The following is a 22,658-nucleotide window of genomic DNA, read 5'->3' as shown; positions in this document are numbered from 1 at the left end:
CCAGTGCGTGGACAGCAACATTTTTTCAATGGATCAACTATGGTTCCTTGGAACGAGCTGTTAAGTAGGATCTTTTCTGTCAAGAAGAACTGCGAGGTTAATTTTTCAAAATTGATTTAAAAATCCATTTTTAACTCTTTGTGGTCGTACAAAGGGTCATTGTACTCAGAAAAATAAGCTTTATCGCTGTAAACAATAATATCAGCAATCTAAGCTTCATTTTAGGACCCAATTGAAGAATTTTTGAATGAGGGATTTCCAAATTTCTGAATTAAACAAAAAAACAGAATTTAGGAATTCCTGAATTTAAGAATTGTGGAATGTAAGAATTAAAAAATTTTATTACATTTAACTCGCAAAAAAAAAAAAATATAAAAATTTAAATAACAAGCCATAGTCTTCACATTTAAATGAACAAAGTGTTTTAAAATGCATTTTACACTAGTTCAGTTGTTTTGCAATCATTAGTTTTCAAAAAATCTAAGATCTGACAAAAACAAAAATTGTATCGAAAAAAAAGATTTTGCATCGAAAATTTTCAAAAAATCTTAAGATTTTTTAATAAACCCAAACATGCTAAAAATGCTTTTAAACGCAGAAGAATGTATTTTAATTTGATTTCAGCTGGTTGCACTTGAATTTTCATAGAAATTTTGAAGTTTATTGTAAAAATATTTTTTTTGCCCCCCGATTTTTCGGGCCAATTTTGAAGAGGGGGGGGTGGGGGGGGGGGGGTACCAGCCTAATCATTATTTATTTTAACTATTTTAATGGTCACGAAAATAATGCGCAATATTTCTTGACCGCGTTCCTCTCGATCTTCGTACTTAGCTTAAAAGATTAGAATATTTTATACTTATTTGTTCATCGGAACGGCTTCATGTCGCGGATGCGGAGGGGGGAATCTTGACGGACGGAGATGATCGAAATGTGGAAGCAACACTTCGACGAGCCCAGAAACGGAGCACCAGGGCGACGGCAGAAACGACGTCACCTGTGTAGTGGACGGCATGGACAAGCCAGCACCCACGATTAGATAAGTTAAGGATGCCATCAAGAAGCTGAAGGAGAACGAAGCGGCTGGAAATGATGGTATCGGTGCAGAATTCATCTAGATGAACTCGGAGATGAATAACGTAGACTGGAAGATGTCATGAGACGGGTGGGCTACGACACACAGGTTACGATTATCATCCGATCCAGCTAGTTTATCTGCTTCGGTGACGACATGGACGTGATTGGATTAACAGTGAATGTGACGAAGACGAAGTATCCGCTGGCAGGAGGAACCGAGTCCCTTGGGCTCCCAAAGAACCGATCGTTGGTGGTGGAGGAGTTCGTGTACCTCGGACAAAAGCAGCAACATTCGAAACGCACCATTGGTAGTCGTGCTTGGACTCCACAAGACCCTTTCTTGACGTACAAAGTATACCATGTACTAAACGCTGATAAGACCGGTCGTTCTCTAAGAGCACAAGACGTGGACGATGCTCGAAGAGGATCTGCAAGGATGATTTCGAACTGCGAGTGCTTATGACGATCTTGGAACTACGAATTGGCGCAACTCTACGGCAAGCCAAGTCGCCGAGCTCACAAGTCACAAGTATTGCAAGAAATAGGAGAACAAGAAAAAGCAAGCAGCCGTGTCCCGTCTTTATTTGAGTACAGCCAAATTAAAATGCTAAATCTTCCTTCAACAAGACCATCTTCCGATCGCTCTGCTCTTTCACTCCAGTCACTGCTGCTGATAAGGGGCGACTGTCGTCACCGCTCCGTCCCACCTCTGCGCAATCAGCTTATTTATTGACGCTCCTGCTTTCTCCCGCTTCTTCTGGTCTCTCCCCATCATTTCTCGCGGTTGATAATGACCGCTGCGGTTCGCGGTCATCTTCAGTACGCATCTGGCCTCGTAACACAGCAGAATGTCCTCCGTGGTGCAGAAAACCGTCGAACCGGCGTTCGTTCAGCTCAGCGAACTGGCCTCCAAAAGTGTAAGTGTGGGGTGCTGCATACTATTGGGGGCGTAGGTCAATTTGGTTTCATTTTTGCAGAGCGGTGGCCGGATTCTGTTTGCGACGGACGACTGGTTCGCGCCGGCCGAATGGATGCTGGCCGATTCGGAGCCGGTGTTCGTGGCGGACAAGTACACCACGTTTGGCAAGTGGATGGACGGATGGGAGACGAGACGTAAGCGGATCGCCGGGCACGATTGGTGCATCGTCCGGTTGGCGGCACCGGCGCGGGTCTGCGGCATTATGGTTGATACGGCGCACTTTACCGGGAACTTTGCTCCGAGGTTTTCGCTGCAGGGTGCTGCGTTGGATGCGACCGAGGAGGAATCGATTCCGGAACGTGGCCGCGAGATGATGGGGACGGCCTGCAGTGAGAAGGATTTGCAGCTGATGGCCACGCTCGGAAGTGACCGGTGGAAGGAGATTATCGAGATGACCCCGCTGAAGCCGGGCTACGAGGACACCCGAAAGCAGTACTTTAGCGTCACAAGCGACCAGGTGTTTAGCCATTTGAGGGTCAACATCTTCCCGGACGGCGGGATCGCTCGGTTGCGCGTGTTTGGCCAGGTTCAACCGAACCTTCAAGCGCTAGCCTCAACCGGTCGACTCGTCGATCTGCTTGGAATGCTCAACGGAGGACAGTGCTTAACGTTCTCGAACGCCCACTACGGCCATCCGAGGAACCTGTGCAAACCTAACCGGGGCATCAACATGGGCGACGGTTGGGAAACGGCCCGACGGCTGGATCGACCACCCGTCCTGAAAACAGACCGCCAAGGAATCCTCCAGGTGCCCGGATGCGAATGGGCCATCTTCAAACTTTGCTCACCGCGCTCAAAAGTTGAAAAGTCGTCGTGGACACGAACCACTTCAAGGAAACTTCCCGGACAACGTAAAAATTGAGGCCACTCTACTAGCGGAAACCGCAACGCTGCAATCCGCCCAGTGGAAGGTCATGCTAGACAGCAGTAAGCTGTCCGCCCACCGGGAACACGTCTACCAGGAGGAATCGCTACGGTTCCGGGGACCTTGCTCGCACGTACGCATTACGATGGCGCCGGACGGTGGAATTTCGCGCGTTCGGCTGTTTGGAGTAGTTTTGTAAATAAATATGCTAAAAATACCTTCTTCACATTTGAATTACCCCCTCATGACCAAACATTTACGACCGCTGTTGTTTTGCCAAAAAAGTCTTATCAGTGCAATCAAAAGTCGGCACGCGGCCTTTTTTGCCGGTCAAATTACACAATTGCTCGAGTTGCGAGAAAAGAAGGCAAGAACCGCTTATCAGAGTTGCTACAAGCGCGTCATGCATTGTCACTCCAGTAGTGCAGCTTCCACAAACAAACGGAACCAGCTGTGAACCGGTTACGTGTGCTAAGCGCAAGTTTTTGCAGTCTACGACTGATAACGGCTTGAGTGAGATTTGCGATGCGTAGAAAGGTAGTAATTATCTGCCGTAGACGCAGATTAATGATTTGTTTAGGGAAAATAGCCACGGCCATAAAGCACGTGAACACTCCGAGCTCAAACTTAACCCATTTCAACGAATCATCTTTGCGGTAAACTTTTCGAAGTAGGCCTGGCCGCTTTTACGTTGTTATGTCTCAATGCATTCTAATGACAATAGCGCGCTTTAGATTTTAACAAATGGCAAGAAGAAGGCTAGGCGTCTTGCTAGCACGTCCGTTTTCAGTGATCTGGCGTTCAACTAATGAGCAGTTCTCTACGAAATCGTTCTTTTTTCTTAAATTTTAATTTTTGTATTTTTTCATCCGACTGAAACTTTTTTGGTGCTTTCGGTATGCCCAAAGAAGCCATACATACAAATTTGGCAGCTGGCCATACAAAAATGATGTATGAAAATTCAAAAATCTGTATCTTTTGATCGATTAGGTGTCTTTGGCAAAGTTGTAGGTATGGATATGGACTACTCTGAAAAAAAATGATACACGGTAAAATTTTTTGGTGATTTTTTATTTAACTTTTTGTCACTAAAACTTGATTTGCAAAAAAGCACTATATATATATATATATTTTTTTTATATGTTCTAGAGGACATCAAATGCCAACTTTTTAGAAATTTCCAGGTTGTGCAAAAAATCGTTGAGCGAGTTATGAATTTTTGAATCAATACTGATTTATTCAAAAAATCGAAAAATTGCTCGCAAAAATTTTTCAACTTCATTTTTCGATGTAAAATCAAATTTGCAATCAAAAAGTACTTTAGTGAAATTTTGAAAAAGTGCATCGTTTTCAAGTTAAATCCATTTTTAGGTAACTTTTTTGAAAATAGTAGCAGTTTTTCATTTTTTTTAAAATAAGTGCACATGTTTGCCCACTTTTGAAAAAAAAAAAATATTTTTGAAAATCTGAGAAAATTTTCTATATTTTGCATTTTTAAACTTTGTTGATACGACCCTTCGTTGCTGAGATATTGACATGCAAAGGTTTAAAAACAGGAAAATTGATGTTTTCTAAGTTACACCCAAACAACATACCATTTTCTAATGTCGAGATCTCAGAACTATGAAACATTTGTGAAATTTTCCGATCTCTTCGAAAAAAAATATTTTCAAATTTTTAAACCAAGACCAGCGATGGAATAATCATCATCAAAAGAAAATCTGCGGATGTTCATCAAAAGAAACAATCTGAAGGGAGCATGGCTCTCCTCTCTCGCGCACGAAAGATCGGTAAAAAGAATCTGAAAAAATCATCTTCTTGATTATTCGGCAGAACATCTTTTTCACTACTACACATGCAAGTGTAACGTCACACGTCGAAAAATGGCTTGTCACATTTTGTAGATGGGCATTGTGTATAAACAAAATTAAATTAATATGTTTGAGTGGTGCTAACAGTTAAATTCACAAAAAATCATCAGCAGATTGATTTTCTTGGAGAATTTCGGGAGCGATTTTTTTTTACGTGATTTGCCTCTTCTCTCTTTCGCGGGTGAAGAAAGTTCGCAAGCGAAATTGATTTTTTCGCGATAATTCCATCCCTGACCAAGACTAACATTATAAAAGGGCGTAATATTGAATGTTTGGCCCTATTGAAATGTTAGTTTTGGTTTAAAAAAAAAATAAAATATTTTTTTCGAAAAGATCGGAAAATTTCACGAATGTTTCATATTTTAACATTGAAAATCGGACCATTAGGTGCTGAGATATCGACATTAGAAAATGGTGTGTTGTTTGGGTGGGACTTAAAGAAACATCAATTTTCCTGTATTTAAACCTTTGCATGGCAATATCTCAGCAACTAAGGGTCGTATCAACAAAGTTCAAAAATGCAAAATATAGAGAATTTTCTCAGCTTTTTAAAAATATTTTTTTCAAAAGTGGGTAAACATGTGCACTAATTTTTAAATATTAAAAACTTCGACTATTTTCAAAAAAGTCACATAAAAATGGATTTAACTTGAAAACGGTGCACTTTATCAAAATTTCAATAGAGTACTTTTTGATTGCAAATTTGATTTTGCATCGAAAAATGAAGTTGAAAAATTTTTGCGACCAATTTTTCGATTTTTTGGAAAAATCAGTATTGATTCAAAAATTCATAACTCGCTCAAAGATTTTTTGCACAACCTGGAAATTTCTGAAAAGTTGTCATTTGACACCAAATCGATCAAAAAATTCCTTCAAAAGATACAGATTTTTGAATTTTCATACATCATTTTTGTATGGCCAGCTGCCAAAGTCGGATCAAATGGCAACTTTTCAGAAATTTCCAGGTTGTGCAAAAAATCGAAAAATTGGTCGCAAAAATTTTTCAATTTAATTTTTCGATGTAAAATCAAATTTGCAATCAAAAAGTACTCTATTGAAATTTTGATAAAGTGCACCGTTTTCAAGTTAAATCCATTTTTATGTGACATATAAAAAAATAAAAAAAGTGTTTTTTTTGCAAATCAAATTTAAGTGACAAAAAGTTAAATAAAAAATTACCAATTTTTTTTACCGTGCATCATTTTTTTCAGTGTAGAGTCCATATACATACCTACAACCTTCAAAAGATACAGATTTTTGAATTTTCATACATCATTTTTGTATGGCCAGCTGCCAAATTTGTATGGAAAATTATATGGACAAACTAAAGATGCAAAATGCAAAACATCAAAAAAGTTTCAGTCGGATTAAAAAATACAAAAAAAAATCGAATGACCGAAATCTGAGAGAACTGCTCTAATATAAACTTTGCACACTAATTCCAATTAACATAACATAACTATAGTTGAAAAATGTAGGGTTCTTTTCGATTTTAAATTTCATTGAGCGGCTAATAATGTTGTAGCCGAATAAAAAAGTACATTTCCAATCATCAAGGAGATTTGCTTCTTGGAGATTCTTTTGTATAAAATGTGTTAAGACATGGACATTTTTTTCAATTTCAAAATCACACATCTTAAGAAAAAAATAATTTCATCAAAAAATTCTTTACCTTTATAACGACACAAAAAAAAAATGCAATTCTGGAGTTTTTTTTTTTTTTGAAAAGGTCCAATAAACCAAATTTCCAGTTTTTGCTTTCTGGGTGTTTTTGAAACCGCCTTGAGTCAGGGGTATTGAAAAACACCCAAAAAGCAAAAACTCAAAATTTGGTTTATTGGACTTTTCAAAAAAAAACTCCAGAATTGCTAATTTAGCTCAAATGCTCAAAATTGACATGCGCCAATATAGCACGATCACAACGATTTAGCAAACGCTGCAATGAACGCGTACTGTTGCAGTGACTTCAATTCACAAGCAAGCAACGAGCCCGACCTTGCCGAAGAATTTTCCTGCCCAGAACTGGACCAGGAGCGTGTGCCATCGTTTGTTTTTTTTCTAGTTACTGCACATTTTCATTATCAGCATTCATTGGCAACGCAACAGTATTGGTATCCAAGAGACCACCCCAGAAATGAACTCCACGCATCATGAACTCACCGCGCCGCGCCGCGCCAACTAGATCGCGTTTCGTTTGGTTCGTCGTGCAGATCACCGCCAGTTGCTGGCTTGCTGCGATCGTGTGCAGAAGCCGATCGCGCGTGTGTTGTGTACCCAAGGCCTTGATCCGCTTTCTTTGGGGCGTTGCGGACCGTAGACTGCGTAAGACTTGCGAGTTTCGTGGTGGTAGTGTGCCGTTCGTCGTCCCTCTGTCGAGTTGTCCATCGATCAAGAGTTCCGCCTTTCCCGACGACGGATCGGAGGCGTTCGTTTTGGTTTCTAGACCGGGAAGTGTCCCGCGGGTCATGTGGCCGGAAGTCGTGACAATTGGATCCAGTTCTACGCCAAAGCTGGGTGAAATGTGAAAAGAAACGCAAGCGAGAGCAAAGTGAGAGTTTGAAGTCACCAACACCACGAAACGTTGTACGCTGCGCTGGACAGACGAACGCAGACCACAGATTGCGAAGCTAAGGAACGAGGGCCGAAGCAGGAAATCGGCCGAATCCCGCACCCGGGTTGACCAGCATTGAAATGTCGCAGAATGTGCGGAGGCAAATTTGGCTTGTATGTGCAATACTTGCACTGGACGCAGTAGGTGAGGGCTTTGGAGGGGTTGCTGAGATTTTCAAACTCGATCATAGTCACACATTGAAAGTGAAAGGAGGCGGTGCGTCAGCGTAATTGCTGAGCAATTTCAATTGGGACACTTCTAGCGGTCCACAGTTTGTCCTAAATGTTGATCAGTCAACTCAGAAGACATTTCAAGAGACTGAAAATATAACAGGTAGTACGAATGAACACTCAGAGTAATGACCCAGAACAATGGGCTATATAAGCGAAGGGAACGGGTTTCAAAAATAATAAGAGAGCAAAAAAAAAACAAAACTGGTTAGGGAAGTACAGACCAGAAATACAGACTACATGGCCTTCATTGAAGTGTGAAAGAATTTAAACTGGAGCAGCTTTGACTTGAGGAAGTTGAAGCAGAATCAGGCTTTGATCAAATTTAGCTTGAAAACAGTTGACTCAAAAAATCAATTACTTGTCAATGTGTCATGAGAATATTCGGGTTCGTCGCTTGGTCATCAATCGAAGAGTGCTAAAATTGTCATCCGCGGATGCGTTGTCGTAGAGGTCAAATCAGTGCACGATCAAGGCCTGCTTAGATGACTAAGTGTTACCGCCAAGTTTAGTATGATTCAGTCAAGGGTTTAGCAGCTTGATTTTGACAGAAATTAAATTTGAATTTGAGATAAACTGAACTAGAAGTAAAACTAATACAAATTTCAATTTCCCCCAGTCTCCCAAAAGCCGGAGGATGGCCCGTACCGGGGCAAATACATCGGCAAGTTCAACTCGTACCACCACCAGGCCTCGGGTGACGTGTACGCCGTCGACGAGTACACCTTCCTGCTGACCGGGTTCAACTACGACGGCAACGGTGTGGACACCTTTTTCTGGTCCGGCGCCAGCAATCGGCCCGGGCCGCAAGGCTTCATCGTGCCAGATGAGTTCGGTAAGACCAACATCCTGGAGCGGTATTTCAACAAGGACTTTACGCTGCGTCTGCCGGACAACAAGAAAATCACCGAGGTCAAGTGGCTGGCGATCTACGACCTGAACTCGCAGAACAACTTTGCCGACGTGTACATTCCGGAGGACTTTGAACCACCGGTGCCGCAGAAGGGTGCCAGCTTGTCGCGGAACAACCAAGGCGTCGGCAGTGAGGGGATTGATATATTGGACTCGAAGACGATCCGGATTCAGGAGTTTAGCTACAACGGGAAGGGTTCGCAGGTGCACTTTTGGGTCGGCGTTGGACCGTCGCCGTCCTCGAAGGGCAGCAAGGTGCCGGACGAGATGGGATAGTGAGTTCGGGTAGTGGGTTATGTTAGAGGTTTCCGGCAATGAAAACGTTGTTTTTGTTCTAGTTTGGATCCGATTCGAGCGTACGACAAGGAAACGATAACGCTGGAGCTGCCCGGAGATATGACCATTTTCGATATCGATTGGTTCTCGGTGTACGACGTTCAGACGAAGGAAGACTTGGGTTCGATTTTGATCTCGGACGACTTGAACGTGCCTCCGTCGCTGGTAAAGGTGACTCAGCACGCCGACTCGCTGCCCAACTGCCGGCAGCTGCACAAGGACTACCGGATGTCGTGGGAGGTGTTTGGACCGCAGATCACCATTCAGCTGGCGGGAAATGTCCACGAGGATGAGTACATGGCGTTTGGGTTGAGTGGATCGGACAGCAAGAGTCAGATGCAGAACGCGGACGTAGTGGTCACGTACATCGAAGGTCATCAGGGTTACGCCGTGGACTATGACGTAAGTTCATTGGCACCGTGCGTCCAAGTCCTGGGTGAGAACAAGGGCGTCTGTAGAGACGATGTCGTCGGAGGACAGGACAGCTTCCAGTTGCATACGTTCAGTCGTGAGAACGGAATTAACACCATCACGTTCCGACGGATGCTCATTTCACCGGACAAAAACGACAAAGAGTTTCTGCTGGATCGTTCAATGTACATCATCTGGGCAATCGGACGTCTGGACTCCAACAACGAACCAACGTATCACGATATCTACCCCAAACGGGACATTATGATCGCGTTCAACACGTCCGAGCCGGTCAACGATTGCTTCAGCTTTACGCGCAGTGAGGCCAACTTGAAGGACGTCTGGGAAAAGTCACAGATCTTCGATCGATCTATTCGATCGTTTTCAGCAACGCTCGGACCCGCTGGAGGTAAACGCGGCTACCAGGGCATCACGGGGCACGTCTCCAACGGATTGGCATGGTACATCAACGGCTTGCTGGTTCCAGAACTATGGCTGCGACGTGGCCTTACCTACTCGTTCAAGGTTCGCGGAGGAAACAATCCACACTCTCCGGAATTTTACCACCCATTTGTAATCACCGACGAACCTCGCGGCGGTTTCGATCGTCTGTCGGACGCCAAGCAGAGCGAAATTCGAGTGCTCGCCGGAGTCGAGTTCACCCGTCGAGGACGTCCAAAACCCACGGCCGCTGGGCCCCTCTGCCTGGCACGCCACCCCGATAACCAGGACCGCCGGCTGGACGACAACTTTGCCACGTTCAAAAAGTTCAACCGGACGCTCAAGTGGAGCTGCGAATCGGGCGATCCGGCCACCCTGGAGATAACGCCCAACTCGAGCTGGCCGGATGTGGTGTACTACAACAGCTTCACCCACGCGAACATGGGCTGGAAAATTCACATCGTGGACAGCTACAGCGCGTCGGCCCGCAGTGGGGTGGCGAGCATTTCAAGACTGGATGCCGGGTTGGTGACGGTGACGATCCTGATGTCACTGCTCGGTGGATTGGTCTCAGGGGTGTGGAGTAGTGCGAGAAGGTTGTGATTCGTTACGTGGGTTCGTTGTTCTTACTATAGATCATAGATACAAGAGACTTCAAATTGAGATATTAAAGATAAATAATGGAGAACCTTGCAAAAAAAGTGTTCTGATGACACTCCTTAGAAGCATCGCAGTATCCAGAAAGGCTATAATTTTGAAGTGAGGAACTGATCAAAGCAAACCAATCAGACATTCAAAACAAAGAATCCGATTCCATCATTGAAACGAGCATCTCCAAGTAGCGACTGGTCTAGCTTGCGGAGACTGGATGAAACAAAACAATGCATAAAAAGACTCAGATTTCTCTTATTACATGGAAGCGAAAATAGTGTTGCAGGAAATACTGTTCAACTACTATACAACCGGGCTAAGAAATAAAAATAATCGCTAATCATTTGATTCATCTGCCATCACTGGAGACCGAGAAATCATTATGCAGGAGTTTAGATTCCAGAATCTCATTAAAAACATATTAATAAAAACAACTACTGTCTAGAGGTTTGGAGTTTGAGAGCTTTACTTAGCCACTCAAAAAAAAAACCAGGATTTTAAAATGTTTTTGTTGGAACTCCTCGAATTCAACGTCCGTAATTGAAAAGCACTCTCCAAAAGCGTCCTTGCATTGAATGCGAACCTGTGGGGTTTCGGATGAGTAAAAATGGCATGTTTTACTTCTCAGGCTGCGATTATTTTTATTTGCTTGCACACTGCACTATTTTGCAACATTTCCGTGGTGGCGGGTGTATATTTTTTAAAAGATTCCATATTCATCTTTCTACTAGCCTTTTTTATTATTTTATTTTATAAGTTGTTTTGTTAATGTACGTGTATTGTATATAATTTCAACGGTTTATATAATCCTACGTATGTTTATTACTTTTCCACTAACTGTGTTTTTTTTTTCTTAATTTTTTGGGTATGTTTAGAACACACATACTTTTTTGTTTTGCCACTGAATGCTTTTTGAATAATTTGATATTTAAAGAGAGCGATTTTTTTAAAGCTTAAAAACTCAATAAAAATACTAAATTAGCGAAGTTTACCAACTGACACCATACAAAGTTATCCGTACTAGGACGTCTTTGATGAATTGAGATTTCAATGTTAAAAATAAAATGGTTCGACAGCCGATTTTAAGCTTCCGGTTGTTTTATTTAATGAATTATTTTGAATAAGTTAAAGATAAAAAGAAAATTGCTCTTACGAATGTTCGACGATAAGATTTATATAAAATAAAATTTAAGTTCTGCTTGTTTTTGAGCATAGATTATTTAAAGATATTCCAACTACACAATTACAAAAAAAAAAAACGATGGAAAGGCCTTAAAAGCACATCTTAGTGTTTCGCACATTGCTCTCTAAAATAATTGCAATATTTTATTCGCACGACCTAGCGCACGAGAACAGTTTCGCTACAACACCGTGTATCAACTTGCTCTATCATTTTGGTTATTATATTCGATATATGTGGGGTGGGTGCTTGCAATCGTAACAGTTTCCCAGGGCTTTCGATCGAACCAAAAACTGACATTTTTGTCTCGATCGAACACCCTGTATATTTCCTACTCACAGTCATGAAAACACTCACTTTTTTGTTTACTATTTTGTGGTAAATTAATTGGTAATGGTGTTATTGTAGCACAGGCGTGGCACACGAGTAATTGCTACACTTCTTGTGTGTCTCTACCAAACAGCAGATAGTGGAATAGTTTAACTAAAATACTGTTAGTATAAAGTTTAATCGATTACACGGTTATTTTCAATTGACAAAGAACCTTGCAGTCAAAACGCAATTCGCGTGAGTTTCAGTTTGTTTATAAACTAGTTTAGCTTAATAATCGATTGCATTGGAGTTAGCGTGTAAACTACAGTAGATTCTGCTTCTTTCGGTGAACAAATACGGAACCAATATCTACATAAAAAACTCGGAAACTAAAACAAATCTCAAGCGGTTGAGATCTCCCGGAATCGCATCGCGCAGGACGGAGTTGTGCCGGAACGTTTAACCCAGAAGAACACACGCACACAGAAAACAAAACAAATACAAATAATAAAAATCTACAATTTACACCGTAACTGCTGGCCGCCGCCGCCGACCACGTCAGCCCTTTACGGTTCGTGCCACCGGACAAAGTCCTCGAGGGTGCGCGGGATCTGGTTCCGGTACGGGATGCCAAACTTGGTGATCACCGTTGAGCAGAGACACTTGAGCGTGATGTAGTTGACGAGCGGGATGTCGTTGACGGGGTTGATGGCGAGCAGCGAGACGGGCCGGTCGTCGCTGCGGTTCGGCTGGTCCAGGTGGGCACCGTACTCGAGCAGCGTGTAGACGAGCTGGAAAAGATTTTAAATGAGAGTTTTAGAGCAGTGTTTGTTTTAGTTCCGCTACAAAGTTAATGTAACCAGGGCTTGTGATCACTCGAAATATTTTAGTAAATGGTGACGAAGCGCTTCGTTCGCTTTCTTTACGTTATCCTGACATTGCGCCTTCGCCACTCGTTCTGAGCTTTACGTATTTCACCGTAGATCTTTCGTAGCTCCTTCCGTTCGAAAACTCCAAGGGCTCGTTCGTCCTCTTGCCGCATCGTCCAAGTCACATGGCCATAGGGGGCAACCGATCTAATCAGTGTCTTGTACAGGGTCAGCTTCGTGGCGCGTTGCACACGATCAGATGTCAAGGTTTTCCGTAATCCAAAGTAGGCGCGAGATACTAGTTCGGATCTCTAAGCTGGTGTCATTGCCGGCCGTTATCAGCGATCCCAAGTACACGCACTCGCAGCTCACCTCCTCCAGCACATCGCCATCCACAGCCTAAGGAATGAGTCTTGGGGGGTTGACGCCTTTGAGCCCCTCCCTCTCATGTACTTTGTTTTCGTCATATTCATGGCCAATCCAATTCGTCATGCTTGCGTTTTGAAGGCGGTGTCAACCCTTCTCACCGTCTCTAGGTCCCTCAATGGCGATGTAAACTAGCCTTGATCAGTCGAGTCGGTTTGTCCGGGAATCCGTTCTCGTGCATAATCTGCCATAGCTCTTCGCGTTCGACTGTATCGTACGCTGCCTTGACATTGATGAAGATGTTTCTCTACATTTCTCGAGGATATGTCAGAGCGATGGGCTCACGAATCTCCGTGCGTTCGGTGTCGGCTAAGTATCCGGATACTTCAACACGATAGGTTCTGACGTCGATCTTGTCCGAGAAGTTGCATTTGTAGGTCATTTTCGTTCGTTTGCCATTATCCGCGTACCCCCAAGATCCTGCAAATAATCCAAACAAAATACAAACTCTTCATCGCACGCAACTCACCTCTCGCTCGTAGTTGTACGGCATCGACGCGACCAGCAGCGGCGTCGATTTGCTCTCGTTTTTGGCGTTCACGTGGGCACCGGCCTCCAGCAGCAGCTTGACCACGTTCAGGTTAGGGAAGATCAGGGAATTTGATCTGCTGTCGTCGGTGAAGTAGCCGCTCTTGATGACGTTTAGCCGCGACACGGACAGATGGAGCAGCGTGTCGTTGGTGATGGCGCTGCGGATGTTGTTCCGCACGAGCGTGCGCACGGCAGCGTTGACGAGCTCGCGCTCCGCGTCCGTCTTGGCGGTCGAGAGCAGCAGATACATCAGGTGCGTCAGGCATTTGAGGATGCGGTCAAAGTTTTCCTGCTGCTTCCGGTGGACCGGCCGGATGTTGAGTAGCTGGCGAGCCTCTGGAAGGGAAGATAGCGTGTGGTTAGTTGAGGAGTTATTGAATGGACATGGAGCTGTATTACCGTTTATGTTGGCGGTCAACACCTGGAACACGGTGTAGACGTCTTCGAAGCGAGGCATGCCCTGCTCGACAAACTCGTTGGACATGACGTCCACGTACTTGTCGAGCAGGTCCAGCATGAGTCGAACGATGGCTTGTGCCGTCAGGCAGGTGTCCGAGTACAGGATGGAATACTTCTGGACACGAACCTGTAGAGCAAGCAGCCACAGATCGATACAGCGTTGGAAGCGCAACGAGTCGGCGTACGAAGCACCCCGGAACATTAACCGAAAGAGAGTGTCTTTGTGGTCGATTCCGAGGATGCGCTCGTAGATGAGTAGGCTCTGGATCCGCATGGCGTCAACGTCCGCGGCAATGTTGTCCAGCTCGGCAATGGTTGAAAACTCGACGCAATTGCCGTACGCAGGCCGTGGAGCCACTTCCGGACGTTTTTGGATGTAGGTTGTGTCTCGTAGCCGTATGTGGTGGGCCAACCGCCAATGCAGAATCGCAACCCGTGTCTCGTTGTGGTCATCGATGAAGGTTGACCCGATTAGTTCATGAGCATCCGCAAGCCGTTCCGACGAATAGTTAATCCTGTTCTTCAAGTAGTCAAAGATCTGATGAGCACCCTTGAGGCAAGCAGTCTGCAAGGCGTCATCTCCGTATCGGCTCTTGGCGAACGGGTCAGCTCCATGTTCCAGCAGTAGTTGAGCCGTCTCCAGGCGATGCTCCTGAATCGCGTAATGTAGTGCCGTTTTGTCCTGGATGTCTCTGGCGTTCACGTCAGCGCCCTTGCTAATGAGATAGCTGCACAGCTGTACCGATTGAACCGAGTTGATTAGGCAAGTTCCGCCATTGTAGTTCGGCTTCCGGATGTCGGCGCCATTCTCCACCAAATATTGAACTGCAACAAAAGAGAAACCAGACACCGAAAAATAACCCAGTTAACCTTCCAGCGGACCATGAAATTGCGCGGCGCTTCCTCTTCCTTTCTCTCTCACCTATGTCGATGTGTGTCATGAAGCAGGCGCTTCGCAGTGGCGTCGATCCGGTATCACTTAGCGCGTTTATGTTTGAGCCCAGTCGTACGAGACTTTTGACAACGCTAAGCTTCCCCGAGACGCAGGCACACCACAGCGGAGTAACGCAGTGAACGGAGCGATCTTCGGATACCTCGTAAAGACCCTTCTGCTCGCTGTTGGCATCGCATACCGTGATCAGGTATTCGGTAATCTCGACATTCCCACGACGACATGCAATAAACAGCGCGGAACAGCCATCCCGTGTCCGTTTGACGATCTCCTTGCGAATCTGGCGAGGCAAGCTGCAACGGTGACATTCTAATGTACTTGTCCTACAATCGATTCACAGTAGCGCCAGCCAATTTCGTGAAGTTCACCACCATCACCAGATTCATGTAAACATTCATAACAGATACACTAGCAATGGCAGGCAATCAATAAACGCTACGGCGAAAATTGTTTCACGAAATTCACGAACGGAACAGAGCAAATCGATTACGCAAACCATGTTCGGAACACCTTACCCTTCCAGTCGCTCCCGGAGACCCTTCGACAGTCGGCTGTGCTCGGTGCAGACTTTGCACTCTTGCAGCAGATCGTTGCTGACGGTTTCCAGTCCGCGCGGATTGTTATCGCCGGAACTGCGAGTATATTTGCCCATCCCGGATGTGTTGCCGAATTAGTGTGTTCCCCGCGAACTCCAACCTGGGGACCTCCCACGTACCCTTCGCTCTCCCGGAAGGGGGGAGGTGACCTTTTTTTTCCTAGTGCGCACTACTATGGATCGTTTCCGGATGTTCCAGATTTCCAAAACCTGTTGGAAATCCAGCAGTCCAACAACACGGAACTAGACGACTACGCACGCACGAATATTCACTGCTGGCAGGGAACACAGAGACAGAAAAAGAACAGTTTTTTCCAGCACTTCGTCGACAAAAACAGCTACCTCCAGCAGCTCTGACAGCTTGCCACACACAGAGGAGGTTTTGTTTTGCTGGTTCTTCTACCCAGTCAGCCAGTAGGCGACGAGAAAGCAAAGCTGTCAAACGCGCCTTGAATGTATTTTATGTGGAATGTTTGTCTGCCTGATACCGAACTATGCGCCGAGAGAGGTAGAGAGTGATTCGAGCAGAATGTTTCGCTGTCAGATGGCTGAATTTCAGTTCAGCGGACTGGAACTGTCGAGCAGTCGAGTAGATTTATGCGCGTTTCAATCCAAACGTTGATATATTCAATCCAACATCCGAATGACCAGGAAGGTAAAAGCTGCCTCAAATAAACAAACAAACAACAACAACAGTGTCCACAAGAAAACATTGTTTTATTTGAAAAACTGTTGAAAGATCTGGAATCTGGATTATTTTTTTTATTTTCGGTCCTGTGCATTCATTTTTTTATAGGACCTAATCAAAGCAAAGTCTAAAAATGTAAACATTGAGTGTATTCCCCTCACACCATCTGTCAATATTCATCAGAGTAAGCGGAATACATTAATTCTGTACTTTTTCTTATAGGGCCTGTTATAAAGTCTAGAAATGCTTTTGATGATCCTTTACAAACTAGTTCAGCCTTTTTAGGTCAGCGTGGACGCTAGTCAATTTTTTTGTGTAGTTGAAGCAGTATGTGATTGAAGTTGCTCTGGTCTATTCGATAGTTATAAGTAAAAGTGCTTCGATTGAATTGAATGGACCTAAATGAACTCATTGTAACATGATTATTCACATATAAAACCGAATTGAATTGTAGTTGAAGTTGGTCATATGTTCTTGTATACAACCAATCCAATACGATGACCGGCATCGAAATTATGGGAAAGTATAATTTGTAAAGGCCCGGCACATGCTAATCTCAGTCCTGAGCAGGGATGCCAGATACACAGATTTGTCTGTGTTTCACAGACATTTGAGCTCGTGTCAGACATTTTTTTAGGTACACAGACTTTTTAAAAACTTCATTAAATTGTTATTTTGTTAAAATATCAATCGAAACTTATTTCGTTAGTCTTCAAATGCTTAAAAACACAATTTTTGATGGATTTCTATGACTATAAATTGATTTATTTGAATTTTAGACAAAGACACAGACATACACAGACTTTTTCACAGACATTTAAAAAAATCATGTGGCATCCCTGGTCCTGAGTATCTAGATGTTTAAGCGAAGATGGCGTTACAAATGGTGCATGCCCGAAATGTCAAAATCGCACAGTGGTACCAACATTAGAAAAAAAAAGTGCGGCGGTCATGCTATGGTACACTTTTTTTTTCTAATGTTGGTACCACTGTGCAATTTTGACATTTCGAGCGTGCACCATTCGTAACGCCATCTTCGCTTAAAAATCTGGAATCTGGGAGGTGATAGCTGCTAGTTCTAGTACCGTTTGTCCAAGATACCAAAATTTATACTTGGAATAGCAATTTTTCGCTTTTGTAAAAAATTAACAAATAACAAAATTTTACAAATAACTGCTTCTTAAAATTTTGAATTTGAGTTTAAAACGCTAGTTGCTAAAAACTTGCGAACATCACAAGGTGCTACTGCACGTTTATGAAGCAGCGGAACAAGCCCACAAACTAATAATCAGGTCTATATTTTTCTGCGCCTAACGGACTCTTCAAGCATGCGCTTGCAGGTACTGCATCTGCTGGCGCAAAGTCCAACCCAAGCAGAACCAGTGCACACGCGCCATCTAGCGCGAGAGAGTCCGGCAATTTCTGCAACAGATATGCACGAGGGGTGCACTCGTCGCCACTTCTTCATACCCGCAGCGCAATTGACTGCTTTTTATGGCCATTTTTCCGCGAGGTAGGGTACGTTATCCATTAGTGGACCCCTTTCCTATAGTGGACCCTCTGAAAAGTTTTTGATGAAAAATTCAATAAAATCACAATTTCAAGCGTGTTGTTGCCTACAAATCTTTTATTTGGCATGTTCAGCATCATTTAAATCAATATTGACTGATATTGAATTGTCCTTTGTACCAAAATAAGTGTTTTGAGTTCGACATCTGAAATCAGCCATGGCCACTAGTATTTTCACAACAAAACTGCATTTATATTTTATGATTGAATTAATTATTAAATCACTTTTTGACTGATTATTAAACTTCAGCAAGTCGAAATAATGCAAGTTTAAGGAACTTTAATAAAATAAAGCGAAGAACTGATCATTTTCGAGCAAAAATTAGGGGGTTCCAATATAGGACAACGAAAATCCAAACTTTTCCAAAATTGGACCCCTGTTAATTAAACCTTCAAAAATGAAGAAAACTGTGTAGTTAAGCAATAGTTTCTCTTCGACATACAATAAATGCTTGTTGTTATCAACCTAAACGCATATTTTTTTTCAATTATGAGTATAAACATAGCTGTTTCATGTTAAAAGTACCAAAAATGCTGAAGCCGTTAAAAAATATAATTAATCAAAACTATAGTTAATTGTACTCAGGGTTGCGAATGAGCGAGCGCTCACGGAAGGCTTGCTCGCTCCAGCTGGAGCGTGAGTTTTTATCAGGTAGCTCGTGCTCGCTCACGCTCACTGGAGCGTTTTGCGCTCACGTGAGCTGGTGAGCCAAAGTAGGTAGTTGTTTTTTCCTGTTGAAGCATCTGCCTGTTTGAAACGAAGTTTCTAGAACTATCTCAGCAGGCAGCAAAAATAAACAAGAAAGTGGTCGAACAAACAAAAGTAGGCAATGAAATGGATTTGATCAGAGAACCGAAATTTACGTTATATTTAAAATCTAGACATTTTTCGAACAAGGAACAAAAAACTAAATTCATAATGTAAACATTCATTGGCGTGAAGAGATGCACTGTTTGTTCACAAATCAAATCCATATTGTATTGTTGTTATGTACAAAAATATTGACAATTTATGTATATTTTTTCAATTTTTAAATAATCTTTTAAACAGTTACAATCATCCATGTTAAAAAAAATCATAGATAACTTGTAATTGAATATTTTCAGAGGTTTGGTTGCGAAAGTGTTGAATAAAATCCACTTGTTGGAAGAAGAGCCAACCTTTTCGTGGTGAAAAATGTTGACAATTCATTTGATTTGAGTCAAAAGGGTTATTTCAACCCTTAGGAATTTTGAGGCATATATTTAAAATTGAACTGTTTCAAAAATGTTACCCTATTTTCTAAAATGTTTGCTAAATAAAGACTAACCTTATAGAAATGATTAGCCGTTTCTAATCACTGAATCACCGAAAGATTTAATAAACGGAATAACTTTTTTTAATGGTAGCTCATTCTGACCCGCAATCTGGAAATGTAGTCAAAACACTGATTAGGTACATAAAACAGTTTAATGTTATATTTTAATCAACCAAGCATTTAATCTTGAATCGAACTTACCAAAGCATAAATCCTCTTGAATCAATTCATTGTTTTGTAAGTTTTTCTAAGGTTTACATGCCCTTTTATTTAGGCGTCTAAACCCCTCCTCCCTTCTCTGCTACAATAAGGCCTTTAAATTCTAAAAATATTTATACATTCAACGGTATGTCTAAAAATTATTTGACCCTTGCGAATCCAACCTTTTATTTAAAAACATGATTGATAAAAATGAGCTATTCCAATTCATATATCATAAAATTTGTTCACAAAGTCATATTTCCACAGCCCTACTGCACCTTACGCAAAAAATCCATCTAGAATTGAAAAAAAAACTTTCTCAAAAACGTTAAATGATCCGACACGTCCAAAATGAGCGCTCCGTGAGCGAAATATGAGCGTGAGCGCGAGCGTGGAGCAAACGCGAGCTGAAAAAATCGGAGCAAACGTGAGCGCGGGCAAACGTGAGCTAGCTCGCGCAGCGCTCCTCCTCACGAATGAGCGAAAAGTGAGCGTTCACGAGCGCGTGAGCGCGTGAGGAACGCAACACTGATTGTACTTAACTGAAGCATCATAATTGCAGTTTGAAATGATATTTTATAATAATAAATCAAGAACAAAACATTTTTTTTAAATAAACATGCATGGTTTTATCAGCAATTGTAAACAAATCTATTGTTTAATTTCGGTCAACCATTAATGTAATTAATATGAAAAAATGTGCATCAAAATTACTTTTTTCAATTATTTTTATGTTTTCAGTGATTTTTGAAATGTTTTCTCTGATCTTTTTCGGAAATAAATGTTTTTAAGAGCGAGTTTTTCACCAATGTGTAACAGGTCGTATCGAGGTGCTCCGATTTGGATGAAACTTTCAGCGTTTGTTTGTCTATACATGAGATGAACTCATGCCAAATATGAGCCCTCTACGACATAGGGAAGTGGGGTAAAACGGGCTTTGAAGTTTGAGGTCCAAAAAACCTAAAAAATCTTAAAATTGCTCGCATTTCCGTAAAACTTCATCAATTCCATCTATCTTAGATGCATTCGAAAGGTCTTTTGAAGCACTTCAAAATGTGCCATAGACATCCAGGATTGGTTCGATTTTTTTTCTTAGCTTTTGCAAATTACTATCAAAAATTGATTTTTTTAAAACCTTAATATCTTTTCGCAACAGCCTCCAACACCCATACTCCTATAGGTCAAAAGATAGGTAATTACATGGACTATAAGCCTACGGTGTTAACTTTTTGGCCAATTGCAGTTTTTCTCATAGTTTTTCGATTTTCCCAGAACAAACATTTTACAACGTTAGTTTTTGCCCTGTAGGCCGCCATAGCGGCACTTTTTGGTCTCAATTTTGTCATATTCGGAATCCTCGGACAATTTCACGTAAGTTAGAAGTATTGGAGTTGTAAACCCACTATAGGAAAAGGGGGTCCATAACAGGCAAAAAAACTATTTTTTTTTCAAATGGCTGTTTTTTTGCTCAAAAACAAAAAAAAAACTGATAAAAGAAATAGTCAAAATTGTTCAAAAGACTTCAGTTTTCATTGTTTTGTACAAAGGGTTATGAAAAAGGGCTTAAAATATTGAAAATTTGTGAAAAATGTGCATTGGCTCTAATAGGGGGTCCACTAATGGTTAAAATACCCTACTACGTGATTACGATCGAAGGGAAGCAATTATCACGCGACTTGTTGACCTGAATTAAGAACCAGAGCGCGCGTCTTCCTTCTCCACTGAACCACTTTTTTTTTATTTCTGCCTTAACAATAAACAACAACAAATTTAACAAGAAAGTACACTGCAATTACATCACTCGTACACAAACTCCAGCCCAGTGCTGTCAAAGTGCTTCCCAATCCAGGCGTCGAACCGCTCGGACAGCTCATCGCTCATGTAGTTCTTCCAGTCGCCGATCTCACCCTTCCGAATGAACTTGACACTGGCCTTGTCGTTGATATTAGCGGAGTTCTTCATCAGCGGTTCCATGTTGACGGCCGGGTTTTTCTGCATCTTGTCAAACTGTAGATGATCGCAGAGTCGATCCACTTCGGCGTCGCTCAGCTCGCGTTCGATGTCCATAAACTCGGCCACTTCACGGACCACCTGGGGCAATTTACGCTTCATGTCTTCGTACTTGAGGAACAGCACGTTCGGTTGGTTACGGCGCTTCCAGAAGGACAACATGTGGGCCCACATCGGTCCGATGGGCGCGCAATCGTCCAGAAAGATGTCGCAAAACTCCTCGAAGCTTCCGTCCGTCTGGTGAATCAACTGACAGTAGTAGTAGTACGAAACGGCAAGATCTTTCGGATTGCGCGCGATGTAGACCATCTTCGGACGCACCGTGTCCATCTGCTTCGGAAGCAGCTGCCACGGAAGGTGACACTTGACGTACCGCGGACTCGGCAGGTTGTGAACGCACGTGACCGAGGTGACCTTCTTGTGTTCCCTGTGAACAATACCTCACATGTTAATTTCAATCAAAGACTAGTGTAACATCACTTACGTCACAAAGTCCTGCACGCTCTGGTCCTCCGAGAAGATGGCCGACAGCTCGAGCAGCGGCGTCCGCACCTGCTGGACGTTTTGGCGGGCACTCTCGTAGTCCAGCTTGTTCCCCAGCAGCCAGATCATCTCCTGCGCCCAGGTCGATCCCGTTCTCGGATACGACAGCACCCACACGTCATCCGGGCGTATCGCCAACTCGAGAATGTCCTCCCCAATGTCCCGAAACCGGCTGGGCATCATAACCCGACCCGGATTGACCTCCACCAGCGAGTCCTTCTTGCCGAAGAACGCGTCCAACCGGTTGCCTAGGATGGGATCCACCGCGCGGTACTCGATACTCATTCTGAACGCAATTTCAAAAATCGGCGGGAAACTCTCGCTTTCTTCTGCCAGTTGGTGCCACGACCCAAACTCGACTAAAGCGCGCGTAGGAAAATTTGCAATTGCATAGCCCTGTGAGAGGTTCAATGGCGCGTTGCAGAGTTGCACTCGCCACCACGTTGGTCTTCAAGGGGGGGTGGTTTAGGAAGCCAACTAACCAATCAACCCCCAGCCTAAGCCAAAAAATAAGGAAGTCTTTGCAGAACTTGTTTTATTTTCCCGCCAGGTAATGGAGAAAGTCGTTGCTGTTTTTGAGCCCGGACCGTTGGCGCTAGCGTATACGCAGCAAAAATGGGGATATTTTACGGTTTACGAGACAC

At 43.1% G+C, this 22,658-nt stretch overlaps 4 protein-coding genes across 4 annotated transcripts; 2 read left to right on the top strand and 2 right to left on the bottom strand.

Annotated features, from left to right (window-relative positions):
• Nucleotides 1-816: 816 nt before the first annotated feature.
• On the top strand, nt 817-3,123 carry LOC6046291 (allantoicase). The gene is given in 4 exon segments (XM_001863483.2): nt 817-1,991; nt 2,052-2,856; nt 2,859-2,882; nt 2,885-3,123. Coding segments are annotated over 4 exon segments (1,131 nt in total). The 5' UTR covers nt 817-1,922; the 3' UTR covers nt 3,118-3,123.
• Nucleotides 3,124-7,016: 3,893 nt separating this feature from the next.
• LOC6046292 (protein Skeletor, isoforms B/C) lies at nt 7,017-10,418 on the top strand. Its single transcript, XM_038253856.1, has 3 exons — nt 7,017-7,544; nt 8,250-8,817; nt 8,881-10,418. The coding sequence occupies exons 1-3, from the start codon at nt 7,481-7,483 to the stop codon at nt 10,331-10,333; spliced, it is 2,085 nt and encodes a 694-aa protein (XP_038109784.1). The 5' UTR covers nt 7,017-7,480; the 3' UTR covers nt 10,334-10,418.
• Nucleotides 10,419-10,996: 578 nt separating this feature from the next.
• On the bottom strand, nt 10,997-16,163 carry LOC6046295 (protein fem-1 homolog C). The gene is made up of 5 exons (XM_001863485.2): nt 15,626-16,163; nt 15,081-15,403; nt 14,099-14,983; nt 13,638-14,035; nt 10,997-12,664 (listed from the first exon to the last, which is right to left on the bottom strand). The coding sequence occupies exons 1-5, from the start codon at nt 15,760-15,762 to the stop codon at nt 12,440-12,442; spliced, it is 1,968 nt and encodes a 655-aa protein (XP_001863520.1). The 5' UTR covers nt 15,763-16,163; the 3' UTR covers nt 10,997-12,439.
• Nucleotides 16,164-21,171: 5,008 nt separating this feature from the next.
• Nucleotides 21,172-22,402, bottom strand: LOC6046296 (sulfotransferase family cytosolic 1B member 1). Its single transcript, XM_001863486.2, has 2 exons — nt 21,956-22,402; nt 21,172-21,898 (listed from the first exon to the last, which is right to left on the bottom strand). Exons 1-2 carry the CDS (start codon nt 22,297-22,299, stop codon nt 21,259-21,261), a joined length of 984 nt encoding a protein of 327 aa, XP_001863521.2. The 5' UTR covers nt 22,300-22,402; the 3' UTR covers nt 21,172-21,258.
• Nucleotides 22,403-22,658: the final 256 nt, after the last annotated feature.

The sequence above is a fragment of the Culex quinquefasciatus genome, chromosome 1 (genome assembly GCF_015732765.1).
Source record: "Culex quinquefasciatus strain JHB chromosome 1, VPISU_Cqui_1.0_pri_paternal, whole genome shotgun sequence".
Taxonomy (NCBI): Eukaryota; Metazoa; Arthropoda; class Insecta; order Diptera; family Culicidae; genus Culex; species Culex quinquefasciatus.
The sequence above is the reverse complement of the archived record's forward strand: the minus strand, read 5'-3'. Positions and strand labels throughout refer to the sequence as shown.

Bases quoted from the DNA above. Each gene is read 5' to 3' on its own strand.
- LOC6046292 (XM_038253856.1), top strand. From the start codon at position 7,481: ATGTCGCAGAATGTGCGGAGGCAAATTTGGCTTGTATGTGCAATACTT. The intron at 7,545-8,249 runs GTGAGGGCTTTG...AATTTCCCCCAG, and splicing joins ACTTGCACTGGACGCAGTAG to TCTCCCAAAAGCCGGAGGAT. The intron at 8,818-8,880 runs GTGAGTTCGGGT...TTTTTGTTCTAG, and splicing joins GTGCCGGACGAGATGGGATA to TTTGGATCCGATTCGAGCGT.
- LOC6046295 (XM_001863485.2), bottom strand. From the start codon at position 15,762: ATGGGCAAATATACTCGCAGTTCCGGCGATAACAATCCGCGCGGACTG. The intron at 15,404-15,625 runs GTAAGGTGTTCC...TCACCGTTGCAG, and splicing joins CTCCGGGAGCGACTGGAAGG to CTTGCCTCGCCAGATTCGCA. The intron at 12,665-13,637 runs GTGAGTTGCGTG...AATCTTTTCCAG, and splicing joins CGTACAACTACGAGCGAGAG to CTCGTCTACACGCTGCTCGA.
- LOC6046296 (XM_001863486.2), bottom strand. From the start codon at position 22,299: ATGAGTATCGAGTACCGCGCGGTGGATCCCATCCTAGGCAACCGGTTG. The intron at 21,899-21,955 runs GTAAGTGATGTT...TATTGTTCACAG, and splicing joins AGCGTGCAGGACTTTGTGAC to GGAACACAAGAAGGTCACCT.